This window comes from Triplophysa rosa, linkage group LG18 (genome assembly GCF_024868665.1).
Source record: "Triplophysa rosa linkage group LG18, Trosa_1v2, whole genome shotgun sequence".
Lineage (NCBI taxonomy): Eukaryota > Metazoa > Chordata > Actinopteri > Cypriniformes > Nemacheilidae > Triplophysa > Triplophysa rosa.
This window is the reverse complement of record NC_079907.1, coordinates 22,634,938-22,655,337: the sequence shown is the minus strand read 5'-3', so window position 1 is coordinate 22,655,337 and position 20,400 is coordinate 22,634,938. Positions and strand designations below refer to the sequence as shown.

General features: G+C 38.0%; 3 protein-coding genes across 5 annotated transcripts in view; 2 read left to right on the top strand and 1 right to left on the bottom strand.

Moving 5' to 3' along the window:
- The first annotated feature begins 725 nt into the window (after nt 1-725).
- On the top strand, nt 726-2,995 carry dnajc9 (DnaJ (Hsp40) homolog, subfamily C, member 9). Its single transcript, XM_057358500.1, has 6 exons — nt 726-849; nt 1,113-1,290; nt 1,654-1,794; nt 1,871-2,125; nt 2,227-2,310; nt 2,543-2,995. Exons 2-6 carry the CDS (start codon nt 1,117-1,119, stop codon nt 2,645-2,647), a joined length of 759 nt encoding a protein of 252 aa, XP_057214483.1. The 5' UTR covers nt 726-849; nt 1,113-1,116; the 3' UTR covers nt 2,648-2,995.
- A 2,359-nt stretch (nt 2,996-5,354) lies between these two features.
- nudt13 (nudix (nucleoside diphosphate linked moiety X)-type motif 13) lies at nt 5,355-11,836 on the bottom strand. Of its 2 annotated transcripts, XR_008964785.1 has the most exons (9): nt 11,720-11,836; nt 9,320-9,459; nt 9,126-9,233; nt 8,895-9,001; nt 8,574-8,699; nt 8,357-8,468; nt 8,095-8,249; nt 5,533-5,758; nt 5,355-5,460 (listed from the first exon to the last, which is right to left on the bottom strand). XR_008964785.1 is itself a non-coding variant. In XM_057358495.1 (8 exons), exons 1-8 carry the CDS (start codon nt 11,815-11,817, stop codon nt 6,321-6,323), a joined length of 1,041 nt encoding a protein of 346 aa, XP_057214478.1. In that variant the 5' UTR covers nt 11,818-11,836; the 3' UTR covers nt 5,777-6,320. The 2 variants fall into 2 exon arrangements, 1 of the variants encoding a protein (XP_057214478.1); XM_057358495.1 differs by lacking the exons at nt 5,355-5,460; nt 5,533-5,758 and adding an exon at nt 5,777-6,515.
- Nucleotides 11,760-20,400, top strand: part of p4ha1a (prolyl 4-hydroxylase, alpha polypeptide I a) — a 15,593-nt gene continuing 6,952 nt past the window's right edge. The window contains exons 1-3 of one of the 2 annotated variants that reach the window (XM_057358493.1): nt 11,760-11,874; nt 19,269-19,385; nt 19,600-19,696. In XM_057358493.1, coding sequence (XP_057214476.1) covers nt 19,286-19,385; nt 19,600-19,696 — 197 coding nt within the window. In that variant the 5' untranslated portion in view covers nt 11,760-11,874; nt 19,269-19,285. Of the gene's footprint in view, nt 11,875-12,700; nt 12,852-19,268; nt 19,386-19,599; nt 19,697-20,400 lie in introns of those variants that run through there. The other variant, XM_057358492.1, reaches the window with a different exon arrangement.

The window sequence follows — 20,400 nt, the reverse complement described above, 5'->3', positions numbered from 1 at the left end:
AACACAAAATGGCCGCCCTTGACCTCTGAAACAGCCAATAGGGTATGCATTGACGTCACTTTCCCACGTGCACATGTCGGGACACGCTCCCCTGGGTGGAAAAACACCCAGAAAAATGGCTGAGGAGAATAGGAGAAACACATAAACCGGGACTAAAACAAGCCATTGTTTGCTGAAATTACAAGCAGATGGACTCGAATCCATCTCAGCCTATGAAGTAACCTGCAATTTTATATTTCAAACAGAGATGGCGACACAGATGGAAAAGTAAAAAAATTGCAGTTTCAAAAATAGTTTTGCATCATGTGCAAAAATATTACAATATGTATCCATTATGGCTCGGTTTGAAACACTTTTGAATGTTAACTTAATTTAAAAAGCTGCTGATTCACATAGTCATGTAACTCACCGCTATATATAGGCTAAAGAAAAGACAACAGCTGCAAATCCTTAAAAATGGATCCATCTTTTAAATGACTATATAATTATTATTATTATTTAATTAACTTCTTGTCATCATATCATTCTACCACTTATTTGCAATTGTTTTTGTAAAATCTATCATTGAGTTTGATCTGAGATCTCGTTGCTGTCACAACGTTTTTACCAGTATGTGGAGCCAGCGTGCCGTGTTTCGAAAGCTTCGAAACAATGAATCATTTTGCGAAGCAATCGGTTCAATTGATTCAAAGATTCAAAATGCTTCGTTTCTCCCGTCCCTAGGCTACGTAATGACGTTCGGTGACGTATACACAACGCGCCGAAAAAATTGGCGCGACCTGCTGCGCTGAAAGTGTGTGGACGCTTTAGCTGTTTTGTTTATTGTCATTTATAACAGCTGTCTCAGAGGTAAGTGCACACATGACATCACTTAAGTACCAGAATAATAAGTAGTACATAAACTGTGACCATGAAGCTGCTTTGTTGGATGAGTTAGACGTGTTTATCTGCGTTAGTAGACTCGTCTGACAAACTCATCAAGCGGTTGTACCGGCCAAACATGCTTCCGTTGTGTCCCTATACCGTTAAAATCGGACTGGTATTGTTTGTAACATCTTTTTATGTTTGGTAAGTAAAGATGTGAACGTTGCCCATATGTATGTCGTTTGCAGAGTGATGGGTTTGCTGGAGCAGTGCGAGGATCTCTTCAAGACCTCTGATCTGTATAAAGTTCTGGGTGTCTGTAAGGAGGCATCAGATGCTGAGATCAGACGCGGATATTATAAAGTTTCTCTGCAGGTTCACCCTGACAGAGCTCGTGATGATGAGTTAGCTACCACCAAGTTTCAGGTAACATCTGGATTTTTCTGTTGTGATCTATAAAATATTTACCGTAAGCACCTTCTGTCAGGTGCTGGTGTAACATTTAGAGGTACGTGATCTTAAAACTCCAGTTTTGGTTGTAACGTCAGCCCAAGCCCAGTTTAGGTGTAATAATTAAATGGCATCAAATTATAATTGTTTTACATAAATAAACGCACATTAATTTTGCATGCATCACATTTGCATTCATGTATTTTGTCGATTGTGTAAATGTTTATGGACTTTTCATATGGAATTTATTCACACACTATCTCTGCTTAATTTGCCTGGTATCTTGTAGGGAAAAATGTCTGTGACAAATCCTCTTTTAACTTTCCATTGATTCTGCAGGTGCTGGGAAAGGTCTATGCGGTGTTGGCTGACAAAGACCAAAGAGCGGTCTATGATGAACAGGGAATCGTGGATGAAGAGTCAGACTCGCTCAGTCAAGATCGCAATTGGGAGGAACATTGGAGACGATTGTTTCCCAAGGTATATCTTACACCGTGTGCTGTTGTACATGTTTTTATTCCCTAAAATAATCATCGGTTGCAATATTCTGCAATAGATTACACTGCAAGACATCTTGGATTTTGAGAAACAGTATAAAGACTCCGATGAGGAGGTGGAAGACTTGAAGCGATTGTACCTACAGCATGAAGGCGACATGGATCTGATCATGGAGTCTGCCTTGTGCTGTACCAATGAAGATGAACCTCGAGTTCGAGACATACTACAGAAGGCCATTGATGCTGAAGAGGTGCCAGCCTACAAAGCCTTCACGCATGAGAGTGTCAAGAAGAAAAACAACCGCAAAAGAAAGGTACCGTGTCAATAAAGTATTGTGTTTTGTAATGAAAATCGCATATGTTTTTGTTTAAGTCAATGTTGAGTTCAATAAAAACTTTTCTTGTTTTTGTGCAGGCGGAGAAAGAATGTAAGGAGGCAGAGGAAATGCAGAAGGAGATGGGCTTGAACAGCGAGGACAGTTTGGTCGCTATGATAAAGGTAAAATTAGCAACAACTCCTGAAGTGCTAGAATAAGAAATGCTAGGAATCTCAACTCTACTATTTTAATGGAATAAAATGACCAGTTTCATGCACAGTTTCTTTAGAATATTTAAAACGACAATGCTTATTCATATTAGGAAAATGTCATAATAGCATTTTGTATTTGTTTTTGTGATGATCAAGTGTTCATAACCTCATAAATTTTTTTCTTTGATGTTGTTGCACTTAGCAAAGACAGAAGTCTAAAGAAAATGGATTTAACTCCCTCATCTCAGATCTGGAGGCAAAATACTGCAAGAAGCCAGCGGCAGGAAAGAAGGGCAAGAAAAAGTGAACAATGTTTTAGGAGAACCACGATGACTCTTTTCACCAAACGATAGATTTCATTCTTTGAGCTATTTCAGAACTGTAAATATTATTAAGAGGGCACTTTTTTGTAAAAATAGTGATAATTTTCTAGCTGTAAAACACCATTTGATGATCCATGTGACTAATAACAGGTAACAGAAAACAGTGAATTTTGCTGTGTGTTATTCAGACTACAGAAGTACTTTGTGTTACTGCAACTTTTCCATGGGAGAGACCGCTTTGTATGTTTTCATGTTTCAGCATTTCTTTAAATGTGTTATTGGTAACAAAGCATTATCATTTAAATGTAATAAACTGTAGAGATCTGTATGTTGTGATGTTTTATAGACTCGCTTTCTTTCTGGGTCATGTACATGTAGGAAGACACAGCATGCAAGTGTGTAATACAATCAAACCAATGAAAAGTCAAAACTTTGAATTTTTTTTATTTTTAATATAAAACATTTCAACTGGGTTTTACAACACTACACTGTAGTAACAACTGATTACTTTGTGAAACCGCTGCCATCTGTGGAAAGCCGGGTTGCCCAAACTCTGCGTCGTGAATAATTTTTTGGATCTGAAGTTTCACCAAAGACTGTTTTGAAGCAGGCAAGCGTCTTAACGCAGGTGCTAAACTACGAAGAAATAAATCGACTTCATCAAGCTGCTGTTCGTCTTTCTCTTTTTCCCTGGCATCCTTAGTAGCCAAATACCTCTCTAACATGTCTAGTGTCCCTGTCCGCTTTCGCTTCATGGCGCAGGGTTGAATTCCTGGACTGGACGTCCCTGGTCTGGTGCTGGCTGGTTCCGCTTCACTGTCATCTTCTGGCTCATCCTCCTCAACTTTGTTTGGGACAGTGTTCAACGAAACGCTGTAAACAAATCACAACCATGCACTGTGATAAGCCACAATGACAAAAGTATTGTCAGTGTACAAATATTACAAAAGAAGAAATTAAGTTTTCTACTGTTATAAATGTTTAATTGCTTATGCAAAATTTTCTTGCTTTTGGAATGAAAGTACAACTGGGGGGGTTTATTCCAGAAAGCTGGTTATGTGACATACCCGGGTATGTTTAAGGGTAGGTTAGCTGATAACATCAACTTTCGGTTTCAAAAACAGGTTACTTTCTGGGTATGCAAGTTACCATAGCAACTCACTCTCTGAAGATATTTTTGTCAAAGGTTAGTTCATTTTAAGGAAACGTTACTACGCTTCAGAGGTTGTCTGTGTGCGCTTTTAATGAGCATCAAGTGGGCGTGGAAGCACAGATTACGTATAATATAATTTTACAGTATTACGATGATTACATTTCCAGTCACACCCATTGCGATTGAGCATTCACAACTGATGTTATGCTAATTTTATGATTTGTAACCATTTAAAATAAAATAATCTTTAAATAAAATTCTTAATAAATTTAAGGCTTTATGTGTTTACAATGAATACTGTACATACTTTTAATTAGGTTTAGGCCTATTATTAAATCTCCACATATAATTAGATGCATGAATAGTATGCACACCTTACAATTCTTGTAACTTCAGAACATTTTATTACGCATTTGGATCTCATTACTCTTATTAATATTTCATGCAAGCCTGATTCCCAGGATAAGTTTAATTATAGGTTATCACCTAGCTTTAAGTTCCCTTTATCACTTCAATTCAGATACATATTAAATTACATCAAAAGACTTTTAAGTGTTTTCTGATCCCCAGCCTCCTCTACGGTTTTGAAAGCCCTTTCTCCAAATTACAACTTATTGGTCTTTCAAGATAGGCCTTTAGTACACCTCATTTAACATTTGGAAAGCCATGGCCTTTTAGCAAACAAAGTCAAAAGAAAAAAAAGAAAATGTATGTGTATTTGAAAGGGCTATATTCGGCTACATAACATCTTGGACATGTGACTGGGCCTAACATTTTAAACATCTACCCCTGTCACGGCAGACCTTCATCCTCTACTGCAAATTAATTATAATACATAGTGTAGTGTACTGAAAAGCATTAAATGAGTTTACAACAACAAAATTATGACAACTGTAGCTGTTTCTACAATTAAAGAGTCTCCATTAATATGACTACATCAGCAACTGCTGCAAATAAAGCTGATACAATGCAAAGTCAGTTTTCAGAAAACCAAATAAAGGTATTTTTTTAAGGAACATGCAGAGAAGGAACAAAAAGGAGGTTTAATACTGCCTACAAAATTAACAATGTGATCAAATACATATACACAACACAATTTTGGTAAAATACCATGGTAGACGCGTGAGAATAACAGTTACAAACATCTCAACAAATCTACACTTTATGTAACAAAGACAGCCATGATGAGTATATATATTTTAAATATTTCAGTATAAACCGGCATAACCCGAGTAAGCAAGGTTTGGGTTAACCAACCCAGAGTTCAGGGTTTAGCTGACGGTAAGTTAACCCTGCTTTGTGGAATACCCCTACACGTTTTTATCAGTACGTGTGCTCGGCGCAGAACAGCGAAGTCCGACCAATTACAATTCAGGACGCATATGATGTACGGAAGAAACTACCAATCACGGGCTATGACGATGTTGTCACCGTTGTCTGGTACATGTATTATCTCAGATTCCTATACCTTCTGTGTTCCGTAGACGGATCGAGGAAATCCATCACCCTCATGTATCTCCACTGTTTCGCTTTCTTAGCATCCCGTCCACCGCGACTGCCGGCCAGTTCCATTCGCTTCTTCCTCGTGTATGTGTCTCTCAGGTTTTTCCATTTAGCTTTCACATCCTCCACTGCAGACACACACTGAAGAGAGTTTAGCGCGCCTATTATCATCATCTTCATAACATCCGGTAACGCTGCGCAACTACCACTTACCGTCAACTCCAATTTTGTCCGCAATTCCTTGCCAGAGTATTTCTTTCCGCTTTATGTTTTTGTACTCGCTGTGGTTTTTATCAAACAATTCCTTGTTCTCGGAGACCAAAAACAACAACAACTCCGCGTCCATGTCGACTACCTTTCTTCTTCTTCTGGTAAACAAACTTTAGTGCACCAGCGCCACCACCTGAGCTGGAGTACACGGCGACTTCGACACCATTCTCTAAATATCACAAGAAAAATATGACAGCATTTTGTTGTTTTGTGTACTTTTAATTCAAGTTATGAGAAAAATACAATACACCCTGCTGTAATTCATCTTATAAATATGAATCATTTAGTAGTTATTGTTTATTAATTCTTCTCGTCATTCTGCCCACTCTAACCAACCGCCCACTTTATTCCTTCAGCACTGCAGTAGAGTAGCATGTCATGAATTATGTTGTTCTACAATATATATGTTCAAATAATATCTGATTGCTCTGAAAGTGTCTAAAATATTTTCTTCAAACATTTTAGAGTGAACCTTTTATTTGTACTATGAGGTAGATGTGCAGTGACACCTCTTTACAAATGTTATTGAATCATAATTACAACAATAATCAGTGTCTTTTTATCCAATCTAACTAAAATCGTCATTTAAAATTGAATCCTGTTAAAATTCCAAGTTTTGTCTTCAAGTTTTCATGTCTATTTCATCTTCAAGTCTAAAGAAATGGCAAAGTGGTAACTGAATGCATTATGTAGTTGCATATTGTGCAAATAATATCCAGGTTGAGTTTGTGTTATTTTCTTGTCAGTTGTTGCTGATTGGCCCATTCCTGAATGAGCTGATTGGCTATGGCAAAAGAAGGCGGCACCCAGAACGCGGGTGGCTCTCCTTTAGAGATGCGTGGCGGTTTCTTTATCTGTAGTGCTTCTGTTATTTCCTTAAAAGTGAACCAGTGCGCATCCTCAAGTTCTGCCTTGTCTATGCTCACCTGTTAAAGACATCAATGATTGTGGTTACATGTAGCAGATCTGCAGTACCTTTACTCTGACTGCATTTTCAAATGAGCACATTCTGATATACGGTAATTGAATACTGAAATTTGACATATCTCTGGACATATCTCTCCTTTTTTCAGTGTTTCTTATACATGATCTAACTTGATTCTTTTCTATGTAACTCAGTATGAATACTGAAACATTCAAAGCGTTAATTTAATATCTAAAGTTTTTTTAGATTTTTATTAAAGTACAAAAATCTCGGTGATTCATTGTTTTTAAAGCAACACAATTTATTCTTTAGGGTAAAATATGAAAAACATTTGTCCTCAATGTCCTGAGATAAAGACCCAGAAATCTCAAAATGATCTCCATTAGTTTCAGAAGAGAGCTCAACAGTGTCACAAACTGAGGTCAGGTTTGTCAAGCCCGCAGTCAAAAGTCAATATTAAGACTTCAATATGAACTCAAACATTTCTCATCAAATTTACCCAAATCCAGATTATTGTACATATAGTCTGTATTTATTTCTTAATTAGGAAATTTAAGAGGAGCATTTGAGCTAACTCCATCCAGAGCTATAAAAGAATAACCTCTAAGCAATAAAGTTTCCCCTCATCATGCATCCTTCTTTTGTTATTTTTTGGGGTAAATAATCATTTACCTGCTTTATTTATCCCTACACATTTACTGATAATTCTACCGTGTACCATCATATTTGCACCATTTTTCTTATAAATTAAGTATATTTAAAATCAATTTATTAAAAGACATCTAAATATTTGAAAAATAAATTGAAAATGAAATGTTTATTATGATCTGTAATCTGAGTATAATTGGCCTCCAGAGCAAGTAACTTGCCACAGCCCTACACTCACCTTAGCAGACATATACCAATAAAATCACTAAACAGACTAAGTATACCATTATGGTAACACAAAAGACAGCCGCGGGAAAAATTAAGAGACCATTACAAATTCTCATTTCAAATCAGCATTTCTAGATGTATTGTGGCCATTCCTCATAAGAATCCTCATAAGAAACATATCTCTTCCGTCAACAACTGATCAGTCGTCTACTTCTTTTCAACTTTCCTACCCCCCCCCTAAAAAAATACTTAGCTTCGTATACTGTGATAGGCTGACCGAGACCAGTTTTTACTGCACCTATGCATTTTTGTCGCTTTGGATAAATGACTAAATGTAAACGTAAATTCCGGTTCTGTGTCTGTTGTACATCAACAAAACCAAACCTCAGGAGTGACAAAGAGTCACGCAACAGCATTGTGAAAGACTGACAGCATGACAATACACATTAAAAATCAAAAAAATAATTTGAACTTTTCCTAAATACATGTAGAAATATTACTATTGTCCTGGTTCTGGAGTACTCACACTGCACTTTTTTGATGTGACTATAATCTAACACACTCATCTGAGGTCTTGGAATCTTCTTTACTAATGAGCTGATGAGTCGATGAGCACGGGTGTGTTTGTTCAGGGAGATATGGAAAATGTGCAGTATTGGGGGTACTCCAGGACCGGGATTGGGAATCGCTCATCTAGGTCTCACCTGCGTATTGTTCGGGTTCACAGTTGCATGGCAGGCTACCATAAAGGAGCTTTGTGGGAACGGCCAATGCTGCGATCCGGAGTACTGTAGGGTCTCCACCTCGAGTCCCGCCTCCTCTGCCACCTCTCTGCGTAGGGCTTCATCCACGGACTCCCCTACAGGAGGAGATTCATTAAAGCTTTTCAAACGTTTCTGATGAAACCCACACAGACCGATATGCTGTTGACAGTAGCTGCTGATGTTATATAACAGTGTGACTCACCCATGTCGCAGAAGCCGGCGAGTGCGCTGTACAGGCCTGGAGGAAACGTGGCCTGTCGTCCCAGCAGACATCTGCTCCCATCAGAAACAAGAACGATCGCCACCGGAGACATCTGTAAGTCAACACACGCGGACAAGAGCATCTTCATTTACTGTCCCTTTAAGATGACCTGTGGTATACGGCCGTCCTGTCGCCTGACAGAAGACCTCCTGCTTACTTTGGGATAGTACGTGATCCCACTGCTGTGACAGATTCGGTGACTTCCGGATTGGTTCCTGACGGTGGGCTGCCCTGTAGCACTGCAGAAACCATTCGTCTGGTGCCACCGGATGAGAGCTTGGCCCTGAAATATGGACATGTATTTTATTCATATATTTAGACGCGAGTCTTGGTTGACTATTGGTACCATAAAACAGGTTTGTGTCAATGGCCTAGATTTTGATGTACAACAATCCACTTGCTAGCTGTAAGAAGAATGCATTAGCATTACTGATTCTTCAAGTCATGCCAGCATCTGAAGGAAACTTCAGGTGTATACTTTTGTCACAATAGGAGCCTCTGGTCCAGATAACATGAAGAAAGCTTTTGTGAGGTCCACAAACACACCCCCACACTGCCGCTCCAAAGCACTGCGGTCCAAATCACCTGTGATGGAGAAACGAAGAGATCTCTGTCTACCTTTCTAGTTCTGATCACCATTAAACATTTCAAAATCCAGAGTTATGATGACCAACTAGAAAAGTCTTCCCGAGTACAGCACAGTACTAACCCACTTCCAGTGAAAACTGTGCTTCTCCACTTTCATCGCATCCCAGAAGAACAGACTCACTAACAATGTGTTTGTCCCTACCAATCTTCTTCAGCATATTCTCCAAATCTAAAGAAACAGACAGATGCACAAACGTAAATTCAGACGGTTTTTGTTTGTGTGATAAAAGCATTCAAATCCTGTTGTATTCAGACCTGAAGCTTTCAGAAAAGCTGGTTTGTAAACGTTGCTGTTGCTCTTCAGTAGTGGTGCAAGATTATAATACAGCAGAAAACTCCCGGACTTCAGTGCCTCACGACACGCCTCATCATCCTCCTTCAACCTCATCAGATATCTAAACATGACAACCACATACTAGTTACATTTATTCGTTTGGCAGATGCTTTTATCCATAGCAACTTCCAAGTAGGAGAGCATTTAACATTTTGTCAATACGTTAAACAGTACCGTTAGTTTACAAGGCCAGGAAGAGTAAAGCTTTTATGTAAGGAATAACTGACTCCGGTCCGTTCAATTATTCAAAAGTTAATGCACACCCTGAGGTGGTAATGCGGCCACGACTCGAAGCGGAGTTGAAGTTACACCTCGGGTGTGCATTAACTTTCGAATAATTGAACGGACCGGAGTCAATTATTCCGCTTATACCACGGTTACCACAACACAGGACATTGAACAGAAAATACAGTTATAATAATATTATTTATTCCTCGTATTGTTTCTATCACAGCAGTAAAAAAAATCACGCAAACGTTTGAAAGAGTAGGTCTATCAAAATATATTTGTTATCAGTTATAAGCAGCATGAAGAGGAAAACGAACCAGTAGGCTATCGGTGTTTATTAATGCATTTTGTTTTTCTATTTAGTTATTTTATTTATTCGATGTCAGTATATGTATTTCTATATTGTTTTTGAAATGCTTTGTTTATTGAAACGAAACTGCACAGGTTTCCATTAACAGTCAAGTTTGACCTGATAAAGGTCAGATCAAGAGCAGGTGCAGTGTGCGGTGATGGCCTGTAGGCTACGCTATAACCTCTGTTGTTTAAACTTGGCGAAGTGATATGAATATGGAACTGTAATGCGGTCGGCAGACCTGGAACACCTTCATAGGTGTGCATTTACTGAAAGTTAATGCATACCCAAAGAACGTTTGTCAACCAATCAGATTGAAGCATTCAACAGCGCCATGGTATAATGAAAGGTTAATGTTTAATAGATCAGAAATTACACATTGAAATATATTTTTAGCTGAACTTATATTTTAAGATGCATGGGCACAATCGCATCTACAAACGTATTTAAAACCTAATACAAGGTAATACATGAATAACATATATTATTTAATTATGAACAAAATAATATTAGTGATTATATAATTATTTACAAAACGAGTGAATATTGCTGAATAAAAATATTTTGAAATATTTTTTTTTCTATAAAAATATCTAAACAGGACACATTTATTTATTACAAGGAAACTTATTTATTTACTCACCTTCATTCCAAACCTGTATGACTTTCTTCTGCAGAACACAAAGGAAGATATTGTGAAGAATCATTCCAATGACTTCCATTGTGTGGGCACAAAACCACTGAGACATTTCTCAGAATATCTTTTTTGTTTTCCACAGAAGAAAGAGCCATAGCCTATACATTTTTTTTTTCATTTCAGTGCATAATTTGAGAAGTATTAAATGCTCCGATGTTCTGAGACTGTAATACTATTGTACTTTGATATATACTGTAGTTCAGTCAGTGTTTATATTGTCGGCATTAAACACGACAATATCTTGTCCGCAAAAAATATATATTATGATAAACCAAATATATACCTACGTGTCATGTGCCTTAGGATTAAAATTAAAAAGCATATGATGCATATGATATTGAAATATTAAGCGAGAGGACATTATTAACAGTAAAAAACTTGTGTTTTAAACTAGATGTTTACAGCAGTGGTTCTCAAACTTTTTTGTTGTAAGGCCCCCTTTGTGTAGAGTGCATTGCTTTGCGGCCCCCCAAATAAAGACTTATAATCTTAAACTTAAAATTTTAATTAAACCAAGAAAATATTCAGTTAAACATTGCTAAATCATCAATTCTTTTGGTTGGTGGCGTTGTTTTTCTGATGTTTGATTGCACAAAATTTATGATAAATATCCATATTTCTAAAATGCCACAAAATCTGTGGCCTCCCTGGAACCATCTTGGGGCCCCCCAGGAGGCCACGGCCCCCAGTTTGGAACCACTGGTTTACAGGGACCATTGTGGTTCAAAATCTGTCTCTGACTCTTTCTCCTGTGGAACACAAAAAAGATGTTTTGAGAAATGTCTCGGTGGTTTTGTGTTCATACAATGGACAGGTGTGCAATGCTTGTTAGGTTAATAACGTTCTTCACTGTATCTTCTTTTGTGTTCTGCAGAAGAACTAAATAAATGGTTTGGAATAACATGAGGGTGAAAAAATCTTTGGGTGAACTATCCCTTTAAAACCATTATACAACACTTGGACTACTATTACAAGGCATAGAATTACCATTGCATATTATGAAACGATAGTCTAGTTTGTATTCGACAGAAAAGCATAACAGACCTGACACGAGACACATATCCAGAGCACGAGCGAGAGAGCTCCGGCGACTTGATTGAATGCAGCACTTTCCAAGAAACCCACTGGAATCTGCCTCGCATGTTCAGTATTCAAGTAAAAGTAGAAAACTTTTGACAAAACAGTCCTGCGATCAGCCGGTAAGTCTGCCGTCTCTTAAACTTTGTTATGAACAGTGAGTGCACACAAACTCTCACTTGATTTCTCGTCAATCAATCAAAGCTTGTTCATTAATGATTGTTTATGTTCAGTTGATTGTTGTAAAGGCACGGTCCAGTGAATAACAAACACAGAACGACATGAACCACTGTATACTGTAAATAGCCTATGTAACAGGACACAGTAAAGTTACTATATGCGGCGAGTTCAAAGATGGAGGCTGTTTCGCAATTGTGTCTTTCTCCACTCCAGCGAGCTGTCCGTTTAAACACACGCAGCTAGAATAAAACACTGATGTGTATTTTTTTGAAAGCATCACATTCTTCTTTATGCGAGAGAAACTGGACGTAAATCCGTCGTTAACGATCAACAGCAGCTCTGTTGTTCCTGCCGGTGTGGTGGTCGAGGAGTGGATGTGGAAGAACAGCGCCTCCTAGCGCTATAGATGCCCTTATCGAGTGTTGTGCAACCCAGCAGAACACAAAATAAGTGATTTTGCATTTTATTTTTTTCTTGCAGTCAGGATGTATTCAACTTTTGAAACATCCTTCTTCATCCCACACAGTAACATACGTTTAATTTGCATTATTTGCATTTTATTGTAGTCAGGATGTATTCATCTTTTGAAAAATTCTTCTGTATCCCACACAGTAACAACTTGTTTAGTCACGCAGTTGTAAAATTCATCAATCAAATATTTCAAAATGTAATCATTGTAGTGCAACAAATAAGTAGATTCAACTGTATAAGCTGTATGCGGATTGACCGCGCGTGTACTCGCTGTGACCAGCAGGTGGCGCTCCGGCACAAATATTCGTCTCCTTTAGATTTTTCTACGGTTCAGCGGCTCTGATCTTAGCAGCATTGTGAAAGCAAACGAGCTGCCGAAGGTTCGACGAGGATTGGAAATAACCAAACATTGAGCTACTTCGCTGTTACTCAGACCCAGGAGGTTACGGTGAGTTGACCTGCTTTTTCAGTGAACCCGCCTGCAGACGAGCGATATCACGCACGCAGCCGTAAGACCCTCTAGAAATGTCCCAAACATTTCCATAGTTTCACCTCCCGTGCGCTGCTATCGCCTGCTGCTTGCGTGTAGTTGCAAAACGCCGAGACATTTTCAGAATTAATCATGTTTTGTGCGTTATTGTTGATGCTTGAAGATCTCATCAGTGCGGTTTGTTGGTGATCTCGCCTCCTGATTTCATGAATGACGCTGATTGATCATAATATCCTTCTACTTATTATATACGTTATATTAAACGTGTGTTATATATGATGATGATAATAATAAAGTAACGCATACTTTACAAGCTGTCACGCTGTCCTAAAATACTATATTGGATGATATAGTTTTCATTGAATTGTCGATATAACAAGAGTTTTCCTGCTACAGTTGTACTTTTTAACCTCTGAAAATGTAACTGGGTAGAAACAGACAGTTGTCGCTGTGAAGAGTTGTGTGTGGTGTGAATGAAGTGGTTAGTTAGTTGTAGTAATAAAGTGTTTGAGTGTTAGTTGGTGTGCTCTGGGGGAGGGGAAGGGACGTGGCACTCAATCCAGCGCGTTTTACTAATACTACAGTAACTGTGTCATAACTGTTTACTTGAGTTTATACATTTGTTACGCTCGTACAGTGGACTAGCTACAGTTGAGCGGTGTGTAAAAGTACTCTAACATCCTTTATGGTTTTATTATAGTTAAAGTGTACTAACCTGGCGGTATTGATTATTATTTGTAGTATGGTACAGATACGGTAAAAGTGTAGTTACTATAGTGACTCAGTGCTAGATTTGTGGGCACTATGGTTTTACTAAAAGTAAAATAAAAAATATGAGTGAATTAAGAAGTGATTTTCATGTTATATGAAGGTTTCCTGGTTCTTATACAGTTGAATTTGCATGGTACTTCAAGGTATAGTACTTTGAGGAATACCATGGTTCCCTTTCGAGAGAGGTCTCTCAACATTGCGTTTCATCCTCTCAGGGAACCGAGGTTACGACAGTAAGCGGAGACGTTTTCCATGGTACATGTCCAAAAGACAATAGTATTGCCATGGTACACTGTCGTAATAGTAATAGGAATATGGGTCGACAAATGTGTAAATGGCATGACGGCAAAAATTTAGGAAAATTCTAACAACTAAGTAAAATTTCTCTCTTATGCCATTTTATATTAAATATAAAAAGTTAATTATATAAGATAATATATTATTAAACGTTTGTTTTCTAAATGTTTGCCACACCATAGGACAAATGTATGTTATATTTGTCAACTAACCTTTGGTTTTTGCTATTTTTGTTAGTGAACACTGATTTTTCATCGTAAAAAGTTTATTTCTATAGCGCTTTTTACTATTTATATTGTTGCAAAGCAGCGTTACAAAAACACATAGTAGAGCAAACAGTAATGTCTTAAATGTCGTGTTTATTAAAGGACAAGGTAAAATGCATATGTGACCCTGTACAACAAAACCAGTTTTATGGGTCAATTTTTCTAAATTGAGATTTTTATATAATCTGAAAGCTGAATAAATAAACTTTCTATAGATATATGAGTTGTTAGAATAGGACAATATCTGGCTGAGATACAACCGTTTAAAACTCTGGAATCTGAGAGCGCAAAAAAATCAAAATATTGAGAAAATTGCCTTTGAAATTGTTAATCGGGCACTGTGGCAGACCATCCACTCACAAAAATAAAGTTTTTATAAATTTAAGGTAGGATATTTACAAAATATCTTCATGGAACATGATCTTTACTTAATATCCTAATGATTTTTGGCATAAAAGAAAAATCGATAATTTTGCCCCACACAATGTATTTTTGTCTTTTACTAAAAATGTTCCCGTGCTACTTAAGACTGGTTTTGTGATCCAGGGTCACATATGTGATTGAAATGTGTTTGTGGTGATTGAATATCGTATAATCTAAAAACGCAGTCTAGTCAGTCACCGTATTTGCATTTGGGCAGCAAAAGTGTAGAACAAAATTTACAATGAAGATTAATCTCTTTTATGCTATTTTATGTGATAAATATAAATACAAGTTGAACAATTATAATAAGTATGCAGGATATCAATAGTGATGCTTTGCTTCGCAAGCACCACTAATAAATCATATAAAATAATGTAATATTAACTGTTTGTTTTCTAAATTTTGCTATGTTACACCATAGGACACATGTACGATTTATTCGTCAACTATTCATTTACAGTGTGATGTCACGCAAACCTCATTCTTGTTATGTTCCCTCCTGTCTCCAGGGGCATCTGCTCTTTCTGACTGGGCGTTCACACCAGACGCGGTAAATCGCGCGTAGTTGGACGCTTGGAACATTTTGAGTTTACTCACTTCATTCGCGCCATGGGAGGGCTTCTTCCAGGCAGCTCCAGTCTCTTTTGCGAAATGGCTGACATGGAATTTATTGAGACTTACCAGATTGTCTGACCTCCTCACTCACTTTCTTCCAAGCAAGATCCTTTTTATTCCTGTTTCGATAAAAGTAAGATGCATCGTACAGCTTTGGGTATCCACGTACAGCAACGATGATTTTGTCCTCCATTGTTGTTTCGGATTTCTGCCTCCGCTCGCCACATCATAATCACGTCACTACTAGAGCAAGCTCCTGATTGGTTAACGCGGTGCGTATTTTCGCCAAAGGTCAAATTTTTCAATTTGCGCGAATCACGCGTTACGCGCGTCAAACGCCCGAAACGCTCAATTCGCGTCACCACATTAGCGTGAATCGCGCCGCAGGATGTCTATCGCGTCTTTACATTGACTTAACATGTAAATCACTCGCGCTTAATGCTTCATTCGCTTCTGGTGGGAACGCAGCGTTATAACTTCAACATATCTGTCACATCAGTTATCTGAATGCAGAAGCTGTCTGATGTGAATGGATGTATATGCTAGGGATAGGCGATATGGCCCTAAAACTCTATCACGATAATTTCTGGTATTTGTTGCGATAACGATACAAATTACGATATAACTATAATACCATCCGCTGCTGTTTTTTTCTACAAGTGATAGTAGCTGCATGTAGTATACAGCCTCAGAAACACAAACATTAAGTAAAAAATCAAAAAGTAAAACGTACCCCAAATCAAACAGGCTCTTATATATACTTATATATATATTTTTGTAAATATAAAATATAATGGTGACATTCGACTTCAAAAGGTTGTAGTAAAGAAAGAATTAAATGAACTCAAACTCCATAGACACATCATGTCATACCTAAACAGTATATAGCTTATTGTTGGGTGGAAACGATCGCATCACGCTGTCAATCACTGGTGAACCGTGTGAATCTTCTCTTCTCACAGAAACATATCTGTAGGACTCGCGCTACAGAAAGAGAACAGAAAAATGCGGATAAAAGAAATCTAATTAAATAATCTAGGCTGTCATACGCTCATAAACGTATTTAAAATAACGTAATACAAACTGGCATTTTGTACTGTATATAAACAGGCAGCAGTGCGGTGCGTGCTGTGTCGCTATGATAGCACATGTGGGCGCGAGCTGCGCACGGGACGCTCCGTTCATACTGTATATAACAGGCAAGAAATCGCATTAAACAATTTGTGCAATGTGCACGCGTGCATAACATCTAACCAATGTTTAAATAAAGACTTTCACCAAACTAAATGTTGTTGACTATCAACGAATACTTAACAAACGAATTAAATAAAACGAAAGTGAAACTAAACATTAACTCGGATGCATTTACAGTGCCAACCTAAACGAGATTTAGAGCTCCTCTTTTAGTGCAAACTCTTTCTCAGCTTCACGTCCGCCCTCCGCTATAGGCCTATGAGCTGTGAATGGGTCTCACAAAGAAAAACGTCATCAACTAGGATTTATCGTTTATATCGCGGGAAGACTAATTCCTATCGTGGCAAGAATTTCTACTGGTATATCGGACAATGGTACATTCTTGTAAGGATAGGCCTCAATACAAGGGGTGTGGTCATTTTTTGCCTGTTATCGAGTGACCACATCCAGTAACCTTCCATGACTTAACCTCAGGTTGTTGCTTGTCACTGCAGGATTTTAGACAAGCTGTCTCTACAAGTTAATACTAGTTCCTCCGAACCTTAGTCAAATCATGTTCTCCTCACATTCCTGCTTTAAAGGGTCAAAAGCCTTGATGACTACATACAAAGAGCCCTGTTTCAGTTATTTTTTAACAGAAATTTGTATGTATTTTAACAAAAGGAATGTAAAGTGGTCTGTGCTATTTGTGTTTGTTTTAGCAGCTGTTATTGTCATCAACAGTTAGCTAACTGTTGTCTTGGAAACTGTTGGGAATTGCATTTGCAACATCCCATTTTGGCTTCTTGAACGCTAGAAAGCCTAAGTGAAATATGGGTTGAGCATTGGTTGTTGTATTTTCAAAGAAACATGCTATATTGGTGAGATACAGCCATTTGTCTTGTCCAGTTCGTCATTGAGGTTCAAGAAAAGGAGCAAAGTTAAGTTCTTCCTTAACATTCTTTTAAATGAAGCAATTGGTTATGCACGGGTTACATGTTAGCTTCTGATTTCTAGTCTTTGTTTTTTGAATATGTGTAAAACGAGTCAACAAAGTTACTTTCTCAAAGCCAACAGAAGTAATTGTTTGAGTAACCACAATGCATCTCTCTTTAGTTCGCCAAACCATGTGACTGTTTTGTCTTTTGTGGTTCAAAGTCCAGTCGCTGAGTCAGTTTTCTGCTTATTTCCTATAGTTTGGATTTAGCTATGGAAAACAGATCCTAGACCATCAGTTATGGTCAGGCACCTTTCCCACACCCTGAACATCAGTGGGAGAAGTGAGAGAAGTTGAGGTGTTTGATTGTTCACTTCATTTCAGTGATGGATGTTATATAAATGGTGGATATAACACTGGATTTGCAGATCGTTTGAAACTGATAGATGGAGCGGTCCCAGCGCTAAAAAATGCCGGACATGAACTGTATGTGCGTTAAGTCAACTGTCTGTGTTTTGTGCGTACATGCATAATAAGGGATAATGCGATGATGTGTTGTGTGCTCGTGCTGTAGTTCCGTCCCCCTGCCCGCCTCCAGCAGCTCGTGTTTTCAGGAAATAATCGTACAGCTGTATCTGTCTTTTATACATTTGATCAAACTAAATACTCTTCGAAGATACGACGTATGCATTACTACTGTATAGGTACTCAAGATTACTATGATATTGGTAGAAACTGCCTGTTGGCCCATCTTTAAAGGATTAAATGTAATTTTGGATGCAGCAAACAAAGTCGGTCCTGATACAGAACTATCAAAATGAACAAAAATGAGTAGCTAACTATGGGAAGGAAGAAGTTTGTTGAAGAAGGTTTGAAGTTGTGCTGCTCTGTTTACAAATTGCAACCACAGTCTCGCCGCATGTAATGCTTCTGACTGCAGCGAGCTGACACACTCTTTCGCAGCCTGTGGCCTTTAATTTGACTGGACTCTCTCAGTGTTTACATCAGTCTGGCACAGAACGACACATCTCCCCCTCATATTCCTCTGAGCTAACATTTTTCTGCTATTGCATTAATGCGTAGGATGCATAAATTTGACTTTAAAAATTCCCTTTTTGTGACATTCTTGCTGTAATCTGAATATTTAGTTACTTTTTTGAGTTCCTGATTTACACTTTTTTTGGTATTTGCTGTGTGTTATTGGATATGTCTATTAGGGCTGCACGGTAATTTATCGCGATACCACTAAATCCTATTGTAATCGAGCTGGCTGCGATATGCAATGTGTCGGGGTTTTTTATGCGTAGCTTGTCCGTGAAGCACGACTCTGGGATCAGTAGGAAATGCTGCTCGATCTAAAAGCAGTGCGAGTTTGAGTCGCTTATAACGTGCATTTGAAAAAGCAACACCCGTCAAACATGATTATTATAAATATACTTTATTATCATAAAAATACCTGATGAGGCTTGAGTAACAGTGATAAAAACATGTCCATAGGCATTTCCTAGATTCTAGAAGGTGTCATGGTCTTCTTCTGCAGTGTGTATTTGGTGTTTCCGCACGAGAGCGCCCTCTGGCTTTCGGATGCAGCATCATTTTCCCTTACTTTACTCAAAAGCTGTGCGTAAATCACGTGATATTTATCGTCGGTTTATCGTGACAGCCCTAATGTCTATATTTATGTTTAGTGGCTTATTATTCAGATCATCAACATCTTCATCTACAACGTCATTATATATAACACGTACACCGTCAAATTCAATATAGCATGAAACACAAATCAATTACAATGGAATTCTGTAGAGCAAGGTAGACTGTACTGTTCGTATTTTTCCAGAAATGTGTTATTGAAGCTGTTAAATTGTGTCGATTCTTCTTTACTCTGTCTTTCAGACTGTTTGAGTGGGTGTATGCTGGTGAAGATGGGGGTTTGGAGTGTGTGCTGTATTTCACTCCTCAGCTGTCTGCTGAAGTTTTCCTCCGCTCACAGTGACTTCTTCACCTCTATCGGTATGTGACCTCGTTCCTTATTCATAAATGTTTAGAAATGTTCAAGAATGGGGCTGACAACGCCAAGGTCATGGGTTCCATCCCAGTGATTGCACATACTAAGAAACGATGTATAGCATAATGCAATGTAATTCGCTTTGGATAAAAGCGTCTGCCAAATGCGTAAATGTCAAATGAAAATGTGTGAAAAAGTGATATTTTTGGGTGTCTGCAGGTCATATGACAGATCTGCTGTTCACAGAGAAGGACCTGGTGACGTCATTGAAAGACTACATTAAAGCAGAGGAGAGCAAACTGGAGCAGGTCAAACAGTGAGTGATATCTGATGACATGGAGGTTCTTCACTTTTGACTTCCTGAAATCTTGAAAAGTGAAACTGAAGTCAGCATGCGGTCAGTTGACCTGGAGTTACAAAATCAATGGAACCCTGCCCAAAACGCAATAAGAAATGTAATGGATTTAATGGTTATAATGGGAATTGTAATGGTTTTAATGGAAACCATCCAATGGTGTCTACTGGTATGTGATGGATTCTGTTGGTGGGATGTTATGTGGGAACCAATACAACCATTAAATCCTACTGCAATAATGCCCAAAACACACTACATAAAACTAACGGTTCATAAATAGAATTTCTGTAATGGTTTCGACTGTTGTCGAAAAATGAATGTTGCATATAATAAATATGCCTATGAAATGCAAATGAATACCAGATGAATTCTGCATAAAACCTGCAAAGTGGAGTTTCTTTGATTTGAACACTTTTTGATGCTTGCCTAGGGGACAAAAATAGTGATATTTAGTTAGATTTGACCTAAGGAAATGAAGTGTGTCATTATGTTAAATGAGAATCTGTTTTGAAGTCATGCAAATTGTAGATGAATGGGCAAAACCCCAAATCTCTAAAAAGTTGCGCATTTGAAAAAGAAGCAAATGAGTCGCATTGAATGAAAGATTACTTGAGTACCACACGTCAGTATCTTCCATCAGACATGCTCAAATATAGAAAGGATAA